Below are 20394 nucleotides of genomic sequence, written 5' to 3'. Positions count from 1 at the left end.
GCAAACATTTTAGCCGGCCGGGGGAAAGGAGCTCTTCCTCCTCCTCTTCCTCCGGATGGCGGCCGCCCGTGGGTGGCGGGGAGGAGAGGAGAGGAGAGGAGCGCTGGCGTTTTAGCAGACCGCGGGACCGCAGAGGCGTGTGCAGACGGTCACGAGCTCCCGTGCCGGCTGACAGAACGACGTCGGCGTGTTGTTGTGTCATCGGCGTTTCTGTGAACGGTGATTTCACGATCGCTGCGCGGTTTGGAGGCACCAAACGAGTAGCCCGTTGAGAAAAAAGGTAACGCGTGGCTGAGATTTCAATGAGTAATGGATCCGGATGGATCCAGATCTTAACATTTGGGGCGCGTTGCGACTTGTGAAGATGTTACCTCTGAGGTTCTACTGTAGCGTAAATTGTTTTTTAGATCGCCCGACAGTGGATACAGTGACTATAGCGGCAGTGTGTTGTTTTGCGTATCAGTGTCCTAATGGGGAGTATCATCACTGAGAACATTGGCCGTGTCCCTCAGAAACTGCGTAAAAAACAAGCTGTTTAATCCCGAGCGAGCGCGATGTAATGAAATCCAAGAGTTGGCGAGGGGGTTAACCGGCACAACCTTAAGGATGGTCTGAGCTGATTTATGCAGAGCTTATGGAAGATGAAGCCTGTGATTTATTTCCCCTTCTTGCTGTGGGGTGGAAATGGCTGTAATCCCCCCCTGCACATCCATCTTACCTTCTGCTCCGTCCCCGTAGTGCTGCCTGTGTCCTGGGCTCCGCACGCCTCCTCAGGCCCCCCGCTTTCTGCCCCTAATGGGTCCCCCCCCCCACCCCTACCCCTGCTGTCCTGCAGGGTTCCTTAGTCACGTCCAGCTGCAGCCACTGACAGGCCCCTGGCTGAGTGTAGATGCCCCAGGTTGGGTGTAAATGCCCCAGGTTGGGTGTAGATGCCCCTGGCTGGGTGTAGATGCCCCTGGCTGGGGGCAAATAATGTTTTCCTCTGTGACACACGTTACATTTGCCTGTGATAGGTCGTAAGAACGGGTGGCAATGTTGACATTATTCTGGCTATTAAAGAGTGAAATCTGTGTTTCAGTTATATTGTTTGTTAGTGAGGTAAGTTGCCTGAAATAATCTTTTTGGCCAGATATTCTGTAGAAAGGTGCATCTGTCATATGTTGCTAAGATGACTGATGATTAGATGTGGTTAGGCATTACCAGGGCATACACTGTGAAATTTTGTTTGGAAATGTTTCAAGTGTCAAGCGTTTTCTTTGAGGTCCCGTGTAAGGTTGTTATAAACATTTCTTCTCTGTTCATCTTTTGCATTTTAGAGGCTGTTATTCATGAAGACTGATAGCATCTGTGCTCCATCATCTGTTATCCATCAACTAATTACATCTTGGGACTATCATCTGTTATTCATGATGTGTTCAATTCACTGTGTATGGACCGTCATCGGTCATGTGTCCGTTTCGATTGGTCTGTTGATCATATCTATTATGCAGTGCTGTATTATTGAAGTCAATTGTGTCGAAACCTATCCTGTGTGATAAGTAAACATTGCCTAGGCTTGCCTAAAGGTAGCAGCACTTTACTTTGGCTTCTGTGCTCTTTTTGTGCTCTGCCAGTGTAGCCTGCTTCTCTGTCAATGTGGCACTTTGAGATTCTTTATATGCGCTCCGACAGTATGCTGTTACAAACAATATAACAGTAACCGCTGGTTTGGGGTGACTTTCTGATATTTATCCCTGGAGTTTCTGAAATAGTCGCTGCCAGCGCGCTTGTTTCCTGGGGAGAATGTGAAAACATGAGAAATTCGCCGTTGAATTCACTTACAAGGTTTAGTTTTACTTTACGGGGACAAAGAGCACACGGAAATGTAAAATGCACGACTGCAGTCATTATCACAAAATGTCAGATCCAGAGACACTGCCATCGATGGCGACCTTAACAATTAGCCTGGAATAAGGAACACGAGTAAAGCGCTCGACTTCTGCAAAGCGTTGCCCTCTGGCCTTCCGTAAGAACAGTGGCCACTGCGGCTTGTCCAGAACACTGCTGCTGAAATCCTAAACAGGCCTAGAAACAGAGCACATATCACCCCTCAACTAGTGTCCCTACACTAGCTATCAATAGGCTATAAATAAGCTATCATTAAGCTATTAATAGCTATCAATAAGCTATCAATAGCTATCAATATGCTATCAATAGCTATCAGTGTGCTATCAATATGCTATCAATATGCTATCAATAGCTATCAATAAGCTATCAATAGCTATCAATACGCTGTCAATACATTTCTAAAATTTCCCTCGGGATGAATAAAGTATCTATCCATCTAAATACGACTACAGGCTGTTTTCCGCCCAACTCCAGCGGTGTACAATTTGGATCTTCCGCTTCGCGTTCCAGCGTTCGTCTCTCAGCGGCCATCTTGTGTTTTCTAGCTGCTGCCGTTCTTGTCTCTGCGCTCCGGCGTCCCCGTGCGAAAGGGGGCGGTTCACCTCCAGGCGTTGCTCGGCCGACGCTGCCTCTTCCTGTCGTGGGGGGGCCCGTCTCCGTGGCGTTCTGCGGCGTTACGCCGATCGACCTCGCTCCCGAACCCCGCGAGGTGCTGCCTCCGCCTTCTCTCCACGCCGTCACAAAATGGAGGACGGGAAGAGCTGGCAGGCGTCCAGGCCAAAGCCTTCACATCCCCCCGCGTCGCTACGGCGCCGGAGTCACACATCAATTTGGCGAACGTAATGAACTGCATCAGGCGTAGATTTGATAGTTCCAGCAATAAGGAAATGGGTTTTGGGTAGTATGTCAGTTTTAATGGTCTGCCGCTCAGCGGAGCTTTTATAGCATGGTATAGCGGGCTCGGCAGGAGGGGGCTGAGGCACTACGGCCCATTTGCAGGCTTCTCATTTAGTGCTGCAGTGTGTCCTCACAAGCCGTTTTAATACGTCCATTACAGGGACTGATCCTGGGTCCGGACCTGTTAGCGGCCTGTAGCGTACTGGTTAAGGTGCATGACTGGGACCCGCAAGGTCGGCGGTTCGATCCCCGGTGTAGCCACAATAAGATCCGCACAGCCGTTGGGCCCTTGAGCAAGGTGCTTAATCCTCCGTTGCTCCAGGGGAGGATTGTCTCCTGCTTAGTCTAATCAACTGTACGTCGCTCTGGATAAGAGCGTCTGCCAAATGCCAATAATGTAATGTAATGTTAGCTGCTTTACCGTCAACAAATTCATTTGGTTGCCAATTCTGTGCTTTAAAAACTGTCCCAATACGCACACAAATATACACCCTACCGATCACTTTATTTTTTATCTTATTTTTTACTTCTTCTGCTGCAGCCTATCCACTTAGAGTTATGATTTCTTGTTGCGTACAGAGATGCTCTTCTGCATACCACTGTTGTAATGTGTGGTTATTGCGTTACTGTCACCTTCCTGTCAGCTTTGACCAGTCTGGCCCTTCTCCTCTGACCTCTCTCATTAACTGCTGCTCACTGGAGTCTAGTATGCGAGATCAGCAGTTTCTGCGATACTCAAACCCTGTCTGCCACAAAAAATAATTCCATGCTCAAAGTCACATTTTCCCTCCATTCGGATGGTTGATGTGAGCATTAACTGAAGCTCCTGATCCGTATCTACATGATTGTATGCATTGCACTGCTGCCACACAATTGGCTGATTAGATACTCGCATGAATAAGTAGGTGTACTAATACATTGCTCAGTGAGTGTATATTGTAATATTAATGTGTGATTAATATTTTGGTGTTTTCGTTCAGTCATTAGAGCCTGAGATGCGTGAACGCGTGTGGAAAATGTGTTTTGTGTAAACGGTTAGCATTTATATAGCGCCTTTATCCAAAGCGCTGTACAATTGATGCTTCTCATTCACCCGTTCATACACACACTCACACACCGACGGTAATTGGCTGCCATGCAAGGCGCTGACCAGCTCGTCAGGAGCATTTTAGGGGTTAGGTGTCTTGCTCAGGGACACTTCAACACAGCCCGGGCAGGGGAACGAGCCGGCAACCCTGCGACTGCCAGGTGACTGCTCTTACTGCCTGAGCCATGTCACCCCATTGATTGTGTTGTGATCTGTGGTAATGGGAAAGGCAGGTTCAGGAGAATTGTACAGTGATAATAACAATAATAACTTCATTTGCATACCCTAAGCGCTTCACATAGAAAGGGACAAAACAGAGATCCTGACATAATAGAGAGATGTTTAAAATACCGTGTCATGGTGCTGAGGTTGTCAAGGAGACGGAAACCGTTCACCTCCAGTGTCGGAATGTTGAAGTTCGTTAGTCGAGTCTTTAATGAGCTCTCATGTCTGAGCAGTCGTATTAGCTGATTAGCCGCTGTTTTCCGAAATACCCTTTGTGATTCATATGTATTACTGCTACACTCTGCAATTCTCCGATCCGAGAACCGAGAAACCAAAAACGAATGGCGTGCTTTCTCTGTGAGTGTTCCCGGCACCTCTGTGATGATGAAATGGGAGTTTCATCACATGTGTTACCTGTGTTATTATAGCTTTACTGCTGAATTTTCCGATCTAGTGATTATTGTCTCCTTTCTCCTTACTGTTTCATCAGTCCATCACTTGAAAAAGCCATTTGGAAGAAAAAAATAAAAATTGACACAAAAAAAAAATACCAGAAGAAACGGTGCGTTTAAATGTTCTCGTCAACTCTGCGACGGTGAACTCTCACGACGCAACCCCAGAGTGCCTGTAATTATTTTGGGTTCCTTTAGGTTAAGTGTGGGTTTGTGTTCAGACGTACTGTAATAATGTTAGCCTATGAATGTTTTATGAACATAGCTTTCAGGCTTTTACCTTTAAAACATCCTTTATGCAGGATGCCGCCTCTTAGTGTCTGTCTTCAACAGAAACTTGTCCAAAAAAAACACGCAGCAACTTTGAAAAGTTTTTTTTGGGCACCTGGAATCACTGCCAAACTGTCACTTATGATGTATTGTTCCTTTTCTTTACGGATAGCAAAATTACCAGCTCCATTAAAATGACATTAGGGTACTGTAAATAGAGAAATATCCTTCGCTAACGGCTAACTCATGTCAATATTTGTATGCATGGTTATACACACTCTTGTTTAGTGCTCCCTGCCTCCCAATAAAGGTTGTATTATACATTCACCGAGAACTTTATAAGGTATTTATTAGACTTATGTTTTAGACTTCCCCTGCTGTAGCCTATCCACTTAGAGTTATGATGCGTTGTGTGTTCAGAGATGCTCTTCTGCATACCACTGTTGTAATGTGTGGCTATTTGCGTTACTGTCACCTTCCTGTCTGGCCATTCTCCTCTGACATCTCATTAGCAGGGCATTTCTGTCTGCAGAGCTGATGCTTGCTGGGGTTTTTTTTCGTTTTTTGAGACTAGTGTGTGTGAAAATCCCGGGAGATCAGCAGTTTCTGAGATACTCAAACCACCCTGTCTGCCACCAACAATCATTCACGGTCAAAGTCACTTAGATCCAATTTTTTCCCCCCTTCTGATGGTTGATGGTGAACATTACCTGAAGCTCTACATGATTATAGATATGCACTGCTGCCACACAATTGGCTGATGAGATAATCGCATGAATATGTAGGTGTAATAAAGTAAAAAATGTTTTATATATCTGTATATTATTCTCGGAGCATGCTGATGCCACCCCTTCGTAATCACTATCTTGAGTCATCAGAGCTTGCTGTGAGAGGTCAGTGAGCTAGGCTGAGCGTGGTCGGTCGATCGGATGTGCTGGAATTCACAATATACAACAGGCGAAAAGTCACCATGAGTCTAAATTGCCCGTGGGTATGAGTGTGTGAGTGAATGGTGTGTGTGCGCCCTGCGATGGACTGGCGACCTGTCCAGGGTGTATTCCTGCCTTTCGCCCCAATGTATGCTGGGATAGGCTCCAGCCCCCCCTGCGACCCTGTTCAGGATAAGCGGGTTAAGATAATGGATGGATGGGAAAAAGTCATCATACTGTAAATCATCACAATCTGTCCAGTCAGACAACACCTAATATCTGACGGAAAGAAGCTAATGTGCACATACTCCTTTAAAAACAATAGGCCTGAGAGATGCGCAGCAAGGCTTGCATTTATCCTCGGCTGTAAATTACCTAGCTAATGCGTCTTATGTACATTTGTGTCGCCTCTGTAATACTAGCTTGGTACGCCTGTCAATCGAGACCGTAATAGTGGTAATGGAGACTACATCCATGATTGGATTGGACTTTCACAATTTTCTTTCTGTAATTCTGTGCATATAAATCTCAGTTAAAATCCATTTCCCCTCAAAGTGTCTTGGATTCGTTTCGGATCGGAGCCCAAGCAACGACCCTGCTGTCACTGCTCCAGTGCTTATGAGCTGCGTTGTGTATACACCTCCGGTGGTGGAACGAACTCCCCGTCGAGGTCAGAACTGTAGAATCTCTCCCCACCTTCAAGCGCAAGCTGAAGACGCACCTCTTCAAGCAGCACCTCTCCCCGTCCCTCCCTACCTCCCTGTGAACCTTAATTGTTGTCTCTGTGACTTGCTTTGTGTATCGGTATTGTTAGTTGGCTAGGTAAGCAGTGTTTGGATAGTTAACTTTGGTCACTTTTGCTCTGTTTGTTTGTTTCTTTGTTCTCAAAAAAAAAAAAGGCCCTCGTCCTTTTCTTTGTTGTACAGGTAGCAGTTCAAATTGTACTTCCCTCTAGGGTCTTTCAGCGCACTTATCCCTGGTTATGGGTATGCACTTTGTTGTATGTCGCTCTGGATAAGAGCGTCTGCCAAATGCCATTAATGTAATGTAATGTACACCTCTGTCGCAGAAACGTACCATTAGTGGTCCTGGTGCGGGCTGCAGTGTGTGAGTTTGTGTACATACAGTGCGCCTGAAGTACTTCTCCTCACAGATCAGCGCCCCCTCCTGGCTGAGCTCAGATCGGGCGGTCGGGCGCGGGGGATGAATAAAGAGGGTGGGAGAGAAGGATTTATTACTCCGTCAGCTCACTGAAGCACTTTTCTCTCGGCCCTAATTGGCAGCTGTAATGGATGGCGGCTGTAGCGCTCGGGGATAATGATGTCTGTGGAAGGAGCTGTGGAGAGAGGGAGACACGCTAGTGCCAGCCAGGGCCCCACACGCGATCCTCCACACTACCACTACCTACTGCAACGGAGTTACCACTCTCTGTCTGTCTGTCTGTCTGTCTGTCTGCCTGTCTGTCTGACTGTCTGTCTGCCTGTGACCAGGGCCCCACACGCTATCCTCCACACTACCACTACCTACCGCAACGGAGTTACCACTCTCTGTCTGTCTGTCTGTCTGTCTGTCTGTCTCCCTGACTGTCTGTCTGACTGTCTGTCTGACTGTCTGTCTGTCTGTGACCAGGGCCCCTCACGCTATCCTCCACACTGCCACTACCTACCGCAACGGAGTTACCACTCTCTGTCTGTCTGTCTGTCTGTCTGTCTCCCTGACTGTCTGTCTGACTGTCTGTCTGTCTGTGACCAGGGCCCCACACGCGATCCTCCACACTGCCACTACCTACCGCAACGGAGTTACCACTCTCTGTCTGTCTGTCTGTCTGTCTGTCTGTCTGTGACCAGGGCCCCACACGCGATCCTCCACACTACCACTACCTACCGCAACAGAGTTACCACTCTCTGTCTGTCTATCTGTCTGTCTCCCTGACTGTCTGTCTGACTGTCTGTCTGTCTCTCTACCTGTCTGTCTGTCTGTCTGTCTGTCTGCCTGTGACCAGGGCCCCACACGCTATCCTCCACACTACCACTACCTACCACAACGGAGTTACCACTCTCTGTCTGTCTGTCTGTCTCCCTGACTGTCTGTCTGACTGTCTGTCTGTCTGTGACCAGGGCCCCACACGCGATCCTCCACACTGCCACTACCTACCGCAACGGAGTTACCACTCTCTGTCTGTCTGTCTGTCTGTCTGTCTGCCTGTGACCAGGGCCCCACACGCTATCCTCCCCACTACCACTACCTACCGCAACAGAGTTACCACTCTCTGTCTGTCTGTCTGTCTGTCTGTCTGTCTGTCTGTCTGTGACCAGGGCCCCACACGCTATCCTCCCCACTACCTACTGCTGAGTTACTGCTGCCTGCCTGCCTGCTTGCCTGTCTGTCTGTCTGTCTACCTGCCTGTCTGCCTGTCTGCCTGTCTGTCTGTCTGTCTCTCTGTGACCAGCCCACAACTGTTATTGATCTTCTACTATGTCACACACCATCGTAGTGTCATCGCAGCGCCTGCACCAGGTTCCTTGTATGTTGTTGTGTTTGAGTAGGCGAGCCCGGATGTCCGATCGTGCTTTCAGTGCCCATCTCTTTTGTTTGCTGAAGTATTTGTGCAAGACGTGTGTGTGTGTGTGTGTGTGAGTGTGTGTGTGTGTGCGTGTGCGTGTGCGTGTGCGTGTGCGTGTGCGTGTGCGTGTGCGTGTGCGTGCGTGCGTGCGTGCGTGCGTTCGTGCGTGCGTGTGTGTGAGGCCTGTAGTTTCTCTGGTCGGGTGTTCTCTCTCCTCCGGGCCCTTTCGCTCTGACCCACTGCTGTCTCCTCCTCCTCCTCCTCCTCCTCCTCCCTGCACATCTGCCTGCCTCAGCAGAGTCTTCCTCGATGAGTCCCGCCCGGGCTGACTGTCCTCCGCTGTTACACGTCTGCGTTTGATCTCCCTTCACTCTGTCTGCGCCCTGCCAGGCAGGCTGAGGGAATCGCGTCGTGAAGAGCCGTCGTGCTAACTGACCCGTGATTGGTCAGTTGATGGTCTGGCTGACCTGTCGCCTGGCTGTGTCTCGCCCTATCGGCGGGCAGATGCCCAGAAGCCCATTCTGGCCCACAGGCTTTGTGTGCAAAGCAGAACGGTGTGAATTTATCTCTGGCATGAAGGTTTTTTGGCGCTGGATTAATTTATTTTCACTCCTTTTATTTTATTTATTCGTTCATTGACTCGTATATTCATATATATATATATATATATGTGTTTTTGGAGTTGAAGGGCCTGCGGTAATGGAAAAGGGAAAAGTCTTTTTTTTCCGTTTTCAGCATTTCTGTCAGCTTTGGAAAAGGGGGCTGAAGGATTGGGAAGCGGGGGCCAGTGTGAGAGCAGGAGGCGTGTGACAGGACATCATTCTCTCCTTCTCTCTCCTTCTCTCTCCTCCTCTCTCCCTCTCTCCTTCTCTCTCCTTCTCTCTCCTTATCTCTCCTTCTCTCTCCTTCTCTCTCCTCCTTTCTCCCTCTCTCTCCTTCTCTCTCCTTCTCTCTCCTCCTTTCTCCCTCTCTCTCCTTCTCTCTCCTTCTCTCTCCTCCTCTCTCCCTCTCTCTCCTTCTCTCTCCTTCGCTCTCCCTCTCTCCTCCTCTTTCCTTCTCTCTCCTTCTCTGTCCTCCTCTCTCCTCCTCTCTCCTTCTCTCTCCCTCTCTCCTCCTCTCTCCTACTCTCTCCTTCTCTCTCCTCCTCTCTCCTTCTCTCTCCTTCTCTCTCCTCCTCTCTCCTTCTCTCTCCCTCTCTCTTCTCCTCTCTCCTCTCTCCTCATCTCTCCTCTCTCCTCCTCTCTCCCTCTCTCCTTCTCTCTCCCTCTCTCTTCTCCTCTCTCCTCTCACCTCCTCTCTCTTCCTCTCTCCTTCTCTCTCCCTCTCTCCTCCTCTCTCCTCCTCTCTCCTTCTCTCTCCCTCTCTCTCTCCTCCTCTCTCCTCCTCTCTCTCTCTCTCTCTCTCTCTCTCTCCTTCTCTCTCCCTCTCTCTCCCTCTCTCCTCCTCTCTCCTCCTCTCTCCTTCTCTCTCCTCCCCTCTCCTTCTCTCTCCCTCTCTCCTCCTCTCTCCTCCTCTCTCTCTCTCTCTCTCTCTCTCTCTCTCTCCCTCTCTCCTTCTCTCTCCCTCTCTCTCCTTCTCTCTCCTCCTCTCTCCTTCTCTCTCCCTCTCTCCTCTCTCCTCCTCTCTCCTTCTCTCTCCTCTCTCCCTCTCTCCTCCTCTCTCCTTCTCTCTCTCTCCTTCTCTCTCCTTCTCTCCTCCTCTCTCCTCCTCTCTCCTCCTCTCTCCTTCTCTCTCCCTCTCTCCTCCTCTCTCCTCCTCTCTCCTCCTCTCTCCCTCTCTCTCCCTCTCTCCTCCTCTCTCCTCCTCTCTCCTCCTCTCTCCCTCTCTCTCCTCCTCTCTCCTCCTCTCTCCTCCTCTCTCCTCCTCTCTCTTCCTCTCTCCTTCTCTCTCCCTCTCTCCTCCTCTCTCCTCCTCTCTCTCCCTCTCTCCCTCTCTCTCCTCCTCTCTCCCTCTCTCCCCGCTCCCCGTGGCCTGTCCCGCCCCTCTTCAGGACCGCGGTGTTTGATTGGGTGCTGCGCTCACACGGCTCCTTCCCGGCCTCACTGCCGGGGCGTCCCGTGCTTTTGGAGCCTCGCCCCGGCGCACGGCGTGTAGGAGCCGGAGAGCGTCCTGTCCTGACCCCCCCCGGGGGCCTGCGGCCTCTCCGCTGTTGATCCTGAGCTGTCTGCCGCCCTGCTGAGAGAGAGGCCGAATAAACACGGCTTAAATCCGCTTCAGATGGAGCTGTTTACCGCCGCGGTCACAGAATAATAAGAGAGAATTGATTCAGTCTTGTTTCGGAGACGTGAGGGAAAGGTAGAGGTGAAGGACGTGAGACTGGGCTGGGCTGGGCTGGGCTGATTTCCAGCTTGACACGAGGTGTGTTTCCCCGCATAATTATCGGACGACGTGGCTAAATGTAAACGCGGAGCAGACGACAGGATGGGCGGGGGGAGTTCAGCTCTGGGGGCAGGGTTAGGGACTTTTCCAAAAGTCCTGTGTCACTGCCCTTTGTGAAAGCTTTGTGGGCGTTTTAGATACTGGAACCCGGAAGAGAGCGCTGGAGCTTGTGGACCTTTTAAAGCGGATCGGTGCAGTAAGCAGAGCCGTGTCCAGACTGAACCTCTTATTCAGCTTCTTCCCCTCCTGGCCTTGTCATTGGCCACTGTGCGTGTGCCAGACGGTCCGTTCTCTGCCTCCACCAACGCATTTCCTGTCCTATTGTACTCCTGTCTTTCAGTAAGTGCACGTTGTGTACCTTGTGCTCAAAATGCCTGGCACAGTTGATAAAGATGCATAAGATTAGCACAGGTAATGGGCCTGTATTAGGTATTTATTAGACTTCTTTTTTAGAATTAAAAGAATGTCATATTGCTATGTGTGTATGTGCCTGGGTGTAGATTGTGTTTGTGTGTGCGTCTGTGCCTGGGTATAGATTGTGTTTGTGTGTGTGTGTGTGTGTGTGTGTGTGTGTGTGTGTGTGTGTGTGTGTGTATGTGCCTGGGTGTAGATTGTGTTTGTGTGTGTGTATGTGCCTGGGTGTAGATTGTGTTTGTGTGTGCGTCTGTGCCTGGGTGTAGATTGTGTTTGTGTGTGTGTGTTTGTGTGTGTGAGTGTGTGTGTGTATGTGCCTGGGTGTAGATTGTGTTTGTGTGTGTGTATGTGCCTGGGTGTAGATTGTGTGTGTGTGTGTGTTTGTGCCTGGGTATAGATTGTGTTTGTGTGTGTGTGTGTGTGTGTGTGTGTGTGTGTGTGTGTGTGTGTGTATGTGCCTGGGTGTAGATTGTGTTTGTGTGTGCGTCTGTGCCTGGGTATAGATTGTGTTTGTGTGTGTGTGTGTGTGTGTGTGTGTGTGTGTGTGTGTGTGTGTGTGTATGTGCCTGGGTGTAGATTGTGTTTGTGTGTGTGTTTGTGCCTGGGTGTAGATTGTGTTTGTGTGTGTGTTTGTGCCTGGGTGTAGATTGTGTTTGTGTGTGTGTATGTGCCTGGGCGTAGATTGTGTGTGTGTGTATGTGCCTGGGTGTAGATTGTGTTTGTGTGTGTGTATGTGCCTGGGTGTAGATTGTGTTTGTGTGTGTGTATGTGCCTGGGTGTAGATTGTGTGTGTGTGTGTATGTGCCTGGGTGTAGATTGTGTGTGTGTGTGTGTGTATGTGCCTGGGTGTAGATTGTGTGTGTGTGTGTGTGTGTGTGTGTGTCGTTGAGAGAGAGTTGAGTGAGTCGGCATGTGGAAGTTGCTGGGACTTCGCGCCTCTGTCTCCCAGTCATTCCCTTGTGCTGCGATGCTTCTTCCACAGGAGACTCACAGATGGTGCGGAGTCACGGCCTCGTCAGGGATTCACATATAATGCCACTACCACAACAAGTGGCAGTTGGAAATAATGTCAGACATTTTTTCACACAGATATACACACGCAGAATCTGACACGCATGCACACACACACACACACACACACACAAACTCAGACACACACACACGCACACAAACTCAGTCACACACACACGCACACACACACACACCCCTAGCGAGTTTAGCTCGACTCTGGTTTTTAATTAGCTGCAGCCCTGTTTGAAATCCCTGCAGACCCTTTCTGTGCTGCCTTGTCATTGTGCCATGTGACAGTATTGACCCAGCATGTGAAATAAAAGGGTAATCAGGTCCACATCGCCCTGGCACCCAGCCTGGTCTAGAGAGCCCCAGCCTGGTCTAGAGAGCTCCAGCCTGGTCTAGAGAGCTCCAGCCTGGTCTAGAGAGCTCCATCCTGGTCTAGAGAGCTCCAGCCTGGTCTAGAGAGCTCCAGCCTGGTCTAGAGAGCTCCAGCCTGGTCTAGAGAGCTCCAGCCTGGTCTAGAGAGCTCCATCCTGGTCTAGAGAGCCCCAGCCTGGTCTAGAGAGCTCCAGCCTGGTCTAGAGAGCTCCAGCCTGGTCTAAAGAGCTCCAGCCTGGTCTAGAGAGCTCCAGCCTGGTCTACAGAGCCCCAGTCTGGTCTAGAGAGCTCCAGCCTGCCCTGGTTTAGATAGCCCCAGCACCCAGTCTGGTCTGGAGAGTCCCAGTCTGGTCTGGAGAGCCCCAGTCTGGTCTGGAGAGCTTCAGTCTCGTCTATAGAGCCCCAGTCTGGTCTGGAAAGCCCCAGTCTGGCCTGGAGAGCCCCAGCATGCAGCAGCTCTCTCCTAGCCGGCAGATGGCTTTGGCACAGAGATGGCTCACACGCCGGGAAGCTCAGGACTGCCTCGGCTCCACTCCAGAGAGACGCGAAACACAGAAAATCCATCGAGGTTGTCATTGTCATCGCCGTGGTTGTAGCCGCCGCGGTTGACGGTGGCTACAACAACGGTGGCGGTGGCGGTAGGTGTCTACAAGTCTCTGCAGGCGAATAAATGCATTGCTCCGTCGTGGGGTCTAAGACGAATACGCACAGTGAGAAGGGCTGTCGGGCAGAGTGGTGGTGGCGGGGGGTAAGGGAATAGGGGCATAGGGCTCCCCCCCCCCCCCCTCCCTGGGGTTGTAGGGATCGTGTGGTCTGAATGTGTCAGGAGTGCCTCTTAGCGAGGTAGGGACTGTTCCGGAAACAGACAGGCTCTGTGATGGAAGCCTCCCTTCCCTCCCACGTACAGATCCGCGGGCCCCCAGCCACCTGCAGTCCTGCTCTTCTGTTAGTCTCTTTGTGTTTCTTCTGTGTTTACAATATTTCCGCAGATTCAAAGCAGATTTTTAAACTCATAAGCAATGATTCCAGCCTTTTTTTTTTTTTTTTTTTGGCTTTTTTTAAAGGACTGAGAACGTTCACATTTAGAATACTGTTGATGGAGAATCTGCTCTGTTTGATTCTAACTAACCTTGCCACTGTGGTTTTCTGTGGATTTCTTAGATTATGTTTAAAAGCATTTCCTCCCATTCTCTGTAGTTATCTTTGCCACATAATTACACACATGCACGCTCACACAAGACATACGCGCATGGTCAAGCATACATGCAAGCACACACACACACACACACACACATACACACACTCACACTCACAAAAACACATGCACCCACGCACGCACGCACGCACACTTATCTCTGAGATCTCTCCCTTGACTCTTCCCTGCTGTCCGGGAATAACAAGGAAAATGATTAAAAGCGAAAATCTGGGGTCAAAGCAGCAAAATTTATTAAGAGATTCAGAAGGAAGGGAGTGGGGATAAGAGTCGCAGGAGGTGGGGACCGATGGGGAAAAGGTAGAGAATATTCCACATGGAAAGAAGCCGTCCTTTTTCTTTGTCCTTTAGATCCAGTGTCAGGCTTGTCAAGACGTCCAGCTTTCATTAAATTTTGTACAGTGTTTCCACGCCCTTGCCAATGTCATAGGCCACAGTTAGACACCCCCTCCCCTCCTGAAATGCCACCACTGCACAATTCCCTCCTGTTTGCAGGATCAATGTTTTGCAATTGCCACCCCCCCCACCCACCACCACCCACAAATAAAAAAGGTCAAAAGGGGAAATAATGCTCACATTCGCACAGAATAAGCTATACTTCTACATGACATTTTGTCCAAATGTATCTGAATTTCCGCTGCCCCGCATACATAGTGTGTTAGCCTCAGAAGCACGCTGGGGTTCAAAAAAAAAGAAGAAAAAAAGTGGGAGGTTCAAATAAAACTTTCGAGAAAAGCAGTTTTTTTTTTTTTATAGAGTCATATCCACTTTAAACAGTACTGGTCTATGCTAAGGTTTGGCTGGAGGAACGTAAGTCTACCTTGGCCTGTTTGACAGTCCGGCCCCGTGGGGCCGCCGGTTGCTAAGTGTGCCGTACTGTACGTGCAGTTCGTTTGCTCTCGTTTTGTGTGCCTGACAGTTAGCATGGGCCGCTAAAATAACTAACATTGCTAAAGGCTCTAGAAGTACTAAAGGGACAGCTCTACCCTGTTTTATTATTATTATTATTATTATTATTATTATTATTATCATTAGTATCGTTATTATCATTCTTACTATTATACTCATCAAAAACAGTCTGTTCTCAACGAAATGCCTCTGTGCCCTGGTCCCCTTCGTCCCTGAAGCCCAGCTGGCCTTGTTGGTCTACGATGCGCCGCGACGTGGTTCTGTCTGTCCGTCCGTCCATCCGTCCGTCCGTATGTCTGTCGGAGGGTCCCTCCCTCCGTCGTGCTGGGAGAGGCTGGGTGCAGACACACCCCCCACCCTCTCGGTGGTTCTGGGACGTGACCGGCGACGGCGGGGGTCGGGGTGGGGTGGTGGGCACGGCTACGGCACGATGGGCACGTCGGAGAAGACGGAGGCGACGGAGTCGGTGTCCCCGCGCAGCGGCTGCGGCTTGGCGTGCTCGGTGGGGACGGCCAGCGTGCTCCTCAGCCGGCCGTTCTGCACCTCCTTGATGGGCTCCAGGAAGACCACGTGCTTGCTGTTCCCGCTGGCCTTGCGGCCGGGCCCCTCCGTGGTGGCGGGCGGGGTGGGCGTGAGGATGGAGGACTGGCCGCTGCCCTCGTGGGCGGCGGGCGCGGTGCCCGGCGCGGCCCCGGCGGGCGGGGCGGGCGGCTGACGGCGGCACCAGCACTGGCAGGGCGTGAGGTACAGGTACATGAGCACCAGCACCAGGCTGACCACGCAGCCCAGCAGCGTGGTGAAGCCCGTGTTGAAGGCCTCGTCCTCCGCGCCGCGCCTGGCCGCCACCGTCACGTTGACCTCGTGCGACTCGTTGGCGGGCGGCGGCCGCCGGTCCAGCGCCATGCACAGGTACACGCCCGAGTCCTGCCGCCGCGCCGACACCACCTGCAGGCTGCCGTTGGCGAACATGCGCAGCGAGCCGTTGTTGCCCGGCGGCACCACGTACTCCTGCTCCGGCGACACCCACAGGTAGGACAGGTGCCGCTGCGACCCCCGCCTCTTCCGCAGCGACGTGGGGCAGTCCAGCAGCACCGAGTCGCCCTCCTGCGCCTGCACGCTGACCGCCCGCTCCGCCAGGAAGCTCTGCGCGGGGCAGTTCTCGAACAGCCGGGCGGGCTGGAAGAAGCGCACGGACGCCCGCCGCTCCCCGTACACCAGGCAGGTGTGCTCCTCGCGGTAGTCCAGCACGGAGGCGTAGGCCCGCTGGTCCCAGCGGCGGAACAGGCCGTACATGGCGCACTCGCAGATCAGCGTGTTGTTGTGCAGGAAGAGGCCGCTCTGCACGTTGGCGGGCAGCGCCGCGATGTCCTCCAGGGGCAGCCTGGGAAGGCGGTTGGAGGACAGGTCGAGCGTGCGCAGGGACGGGTGGCTGTGCTCCTGGATGGAGAAGAAGGGGAAGTCCGTCAGGCGGTTGTGGCTGAAGTAGGCCTTGCGCAGGTTGCTGAGGCCGGTCAGCGCCTTGCTCTCCACGCGCGTGATGCGGTTGTCGAAGAGCAGCAGCTCCTCCAGGCCCAGCAGCTCCAGGAAGTAGTGCTGCTCCACCACGTGCAGCTCGTTGGAGGACAGGTCCAGGTGCCGCAGGCGGCTGACGTTGTGGAAGGCGCGGGGGGCGATGCGGCTCAGCCGGTTGTGGGCCACGCGCAGCGTTTCGAGGCGGGGCAGCCCGGCGAACCCGCCCTCCTCCAGCCGCGCCAGCCGGTTGTGGTTGAAGTCCAGCGTGGCCACGTAGGCGGGCATCTGGGCGGGCAGCTGCTCCAGGCCCTGGGCCCCGCAGCTCAGGATGTCCGCCGTGCACAGGCAGCCGGACGGACAGCCCCCGGCGCCCGCCAGCTGCAGCAGGAGGGAGCTGACCACCAGGGAGCCGGCCACGCCCTGAGCCCCGCGCATGGTTACGGCACCGCGGCGGTTAACCGGGCATGGACCCTACCTCCCGGCGCTGCAACTCGACGACCACCGGCAAGTCAGGGGCGGGCTTCCGGACGGGAGACCAGAACATGGGAGGGGCGATGGACCTCTGAAAAAACCGAGAACATCCAACGCCTGAAAGGGTTTTGTAGTCCACAAGGAATTGTGCTGAGGAAGAGCGAAGAGAAAATGGGGGGAAATAAAAAAGGAATTAAGAGTCTGGGATCCCAACGATTGGCTAAGCACAAACCCTCAGGTTTTTGAGGAAAAACAAAAAAAAGGAAAGGAGCGCTAAGTAATTTCCCGGTAGAGTGCTTTTCCGAAAAGGGGCAGGGTGGACGCAGTTAATGCAGACAAAGCTAACAACGAGTCGGGTAATTCCACGGAAAAGGGGAGCGCGGTCTCCACATCACAGCTCTTAATTACTCAAAGTAACGGGGAGCAGTACACACCTCCAGAGGAATGGGCTCCGGACACGCTCCGGGCTTCCCGGGGGTGTCCTCACGGAGGGAGGTGCTGCAGCTCCGGAGCGTTCCTCAGGCCGCCGTCCTGCTCGGCCGGGGGTTTCCGGAGATCTCAGACGCGCTCGGAACGCGGGACCGCGGCGGTGGTCCGGAGCGGGGAGAGGGGGCGTGAGCAGGGGTCGGGTTCGGGAGGTCGCTGGAGGAGTCACACCGGGTGCAGGTGCTGCTTTCGCCCCATCCTCCGGGGAGGGGAACGGGGGGGAGAGACCTCTGCACGTGTGAGATCGCCGCTGTTGGTCGGTCACGACGTCCTCGTGTGGGGGGCAGCGGGGGGGCAGAGCGGGGGGTTGTCCGGGGGGCGAGCGTCTCCAGAACGCGGCTCTCCACTAGCTCCCGCGGAGCCTGCTGTGAGCGTGAGCGTAGGGCGGAATCGGAGAAGTCAGCATTCTGTCCGCGCGGGTTAGCGCTGGCATGCGCTCGGCTAGTCCGTCGCTCCTGTGCTGGTCGTCGGGGGCGACCGACAGGAGTGGCGTGAACGCGGGCGGGCAGGCGGGCAGGCAGGCAGGCAGGCAGGCAGGCAGTCCGGGGCAGGGCCACTCGGTAATCAGGATATCTGGAGGAGGGGGAGTTTCTGGCAGCGGGAGTCCGTGTTGAGCGAACGTGTAGAATTCACCCTCGGTGGTGAGCGCGTGTGTATGCGGGTGGGTGTGTGTGTGTGTGTGTGTTGTTGTTTTTCTTGTTTTTTATTTTTTGGTTAAATGAATGAATGCCTCTCCTCCGTGGGTTCCTCCGCCCCCTTGTCTGGATGCTCTCGACGTGTCGGCCCCCCTTCGACTCCAGGCGAAGTTCCAAACTTAATCCTTCCTTCCCCTCGTCCTGGACCGACCGGTACCAGCCTCTCTCATGTCCAAGAAGTAACAGCTGGGAAGAGGAGAGCGGGTGTGGGGAAAAGGAGGTCTGACTCTCTCTCTCTCTCTCTCTCTCTCTCTCTCTCTCTCTCCTGTCTTCACAGCTGTTTCTGTTGCTTTCCCCAACTCCTCGATCAGCTCGCTCGATCCGCCCTCTCGTTCGCGGGGGGGGGGGGAGAAGTCCTTCCCTCTGCTTGGGGTCTCTCTCTCGTTCAGCGTGCGGTCGCACCGCTCCCTCTCTCCGTTCTCTCTCCGCGGCTCTTTCTCTCCGGCGCGCGCGTACGCACTGTGCCTGCCTGCGTTCTCGCTCTCTCCCTCATGCTCTCTCTCGATCGCTCTCTCTCTCTCCTCGCTCTATAACCGAGCCGACACAGAGCTACAGGGGAGGAGCACCCGGAGACCGCCGCTCAGCCCTGATTGGTCGAGATGAGGGATAATGAAAGGGAAGGCTCGTGAAAGAGCCTCCCCTGGTGTTTTTTTTTTTTTTTTGTGTCCCTTGTTTACCACCAAATGATTTCTTTATTTTCGTGTGTCTGTGTTTCTCTGGTTGTTTGGGTTTTTGCTCGGCATTGTCTGAATTGGTCTCTCTGACCTGCTGGCCCTGAGGGTGGGCGGAGAGTCTCTTAATTATGAACAGGGCTATCCTGCCCATCGGTGGGGAGGGTCGGGGGCAGAAAACTTAAAGAACGGAGTGTGCCTTCCTACTCTTTCATTCTCGTTCTCTCTGTCTTCCTCCCTCCCTCCCTCTTTTTCGTGTTCTCTCACTCCTTCTCCATTTGCTGTCTCTCATCCTCTTTCTCCCCCCTCCCCCTCCTCCTCTCTCTCTCTCTCCCTCTCTCTCTCTCTCAGCCAGCATTTCTTGTTTACTTTCACACAAAACGTACACCTTATTTTCAAAATATTACCAATGGCAATCCGAGTCAGTCTGCCTGTGGTCTAATTTCATATTCCTGCTCACGGAAGCTCATTTCGATGGCAGAAATTGGAGAGGAAGGGAACAGTAACATCAACACTTCTCTGGTTCTTCAATTTGTTTTCGCTCTCCTTTGTTTGACGCCTGATTTATGTAGATAGCCTTTGGTGGGAACAAACATTTCAGCAACAGAATGGTAAATCTGATCCCGATGAGATCCTGCACCTCCTGCTGATCTTTCAGCAGACTCTTCTTTAATAGTGTGTGTGTGTGTGTGTGTGTGTGTGTGTGTGTGTTCTGATTTGTATGTGTGTGTCTATGTATGTCTTTATGTGTGTGTATGTGTGTGTGCATCTATGTGTGTGTGTGTGTGTGTGTGTGTGTGCATCTATGTATGGAGAGGGAGAGATAGTGAGAGGGAGAGGGAGCAAGGGAGAGGGAGAGAGAGAGAGAGAGAGAGAGGGAGAGGGAGAGAGAGAGGGAGAGAGAGAGAGAGAGGGAGAGGGAGAGTGAGAGAGAGAGAGAGTGAGAGAGAGGGAGAGGAGGGAGAGAGAGAGAGAGAGGGAGAGATAGAGCGAGAGAGAGAGAGAGAGGGAGAGAGAGAGAGAGAGGGAGAGGGAGAGATAGAGAGAGAGAGAGAAGGAGAGGGAGGGAGGGAGAGAGGGAGAGATAGAGAGAGAGAGAGAGTGAGAGAGAGAGAAAGAGAGAGAGAGAGAGGGAGGGAGAGAGAGGGGGAGGGAGAGAGAGGGAGGGAGAGAGAGGGAGAGAGAGGGAGAGAGAGGGAGAGGGAGAGAGAGAGAGAGGGAGTGTGTGTGTGTGAGCTTGCTCTGAGCTGTCCCTTCCTTTTGGGCATGGTGGCCCTTACAGCCTGACTGCTGTCACATTGCATTAGTCCCTGTGCCCAGCAGCCAAGGGCCACAGCCGAGGGCCCCCTGTGACTCAGACCGCAGCCCGGCCCCTGTCGCCTCCGCGCCCGCCCCGTCTCTCCCGCGCTGCCGGTTATACGCAGTGACACGCCGGTGGACTGGGGCCCAAGGGCCCGTGGGAGCAGATGGGCAGCAGGGGGGGGCGGCTGAGGGGCCAGATGTGGTCTCCGGGCGTAGAGGGCGGGGGTGGAATAACCGACGGGGTGTGGGACATGAGAATATGACCTATCCACTTCATTGTTATTATCATTATTGTTATTTATTTTTCTCCAACTGAACTGAAGCAAGGTCTGGGGGGGAAGGGGTGGGACCCTAAAGCCTTGATTGTTTGTCTGAAACAAAATGAACAAAAAAAAAAAAAGCCAGGGCGTGATTTTTACTGGTCCACCTAGATCTCCATGGAGACGCTGATTTGTCCGGCCTACCAGGGGCGTCCCGTCATAGATGCGCTTCTGCTGACAGACGGAGCTGCGCCATCGCCACGGTTACATTCTGTCTTATGTTCCTCGTTCTGGAAATGGGTCCCCTGGTCCTTAAATTGCCCATTTCTGAAGACGGTGGCGTGGAAGCCCCGGAGGTTAATGGCTTCGGTGGCTCATGT

The 20394-nt window shown here is 52.7% G+C and overlaps 2 protein-coding genes across 7 annotated transcripts in view; one reads left to right on the top strand and one right to left on the bottom strand.

Moving 5' to 3' along the window:
- The window catches only part of LOC133110234 (E3 ubiquitin-protein ligase RNF123), a 152854-nt gene that overhangs the window by 95212 nt on the left and 37248 nt on the right, over window positions 1–20394 (top strand). The window lies entirely within an intron of this gene.
- Window positions 15038–17224, bottom strand: amigo3 (adhesion molecule with Ig-like domain 3). Its single transcript, XM_061220949.1, has one exon. The coding sequence runs from the start codon at window positions 16562–16564 to the stop codon at window positions 15038–15040; it is 1527 nt and encodes a 508-aa protein (XP_061076933.1). The 5' UTR covers window positions 16565–17224.

Source organism: Conger conger, chromosome 14, assembly GCF_963514075.1.
Source record: "Conger conger chromosome 14, fConCon1.1, whole genome shotgun sequence".
Taxonomy (NCBI): Eukaryota; Metazoa; Chordata; class Actinopteri; order Anguilliformes; family Congridae; genus Conger; species Conger conger.
The sequence above is the reverse complement of the archived record's forward strand: the minus strand, read 5'-3'. Positions and strand labels throughout refer to the sequence as shown.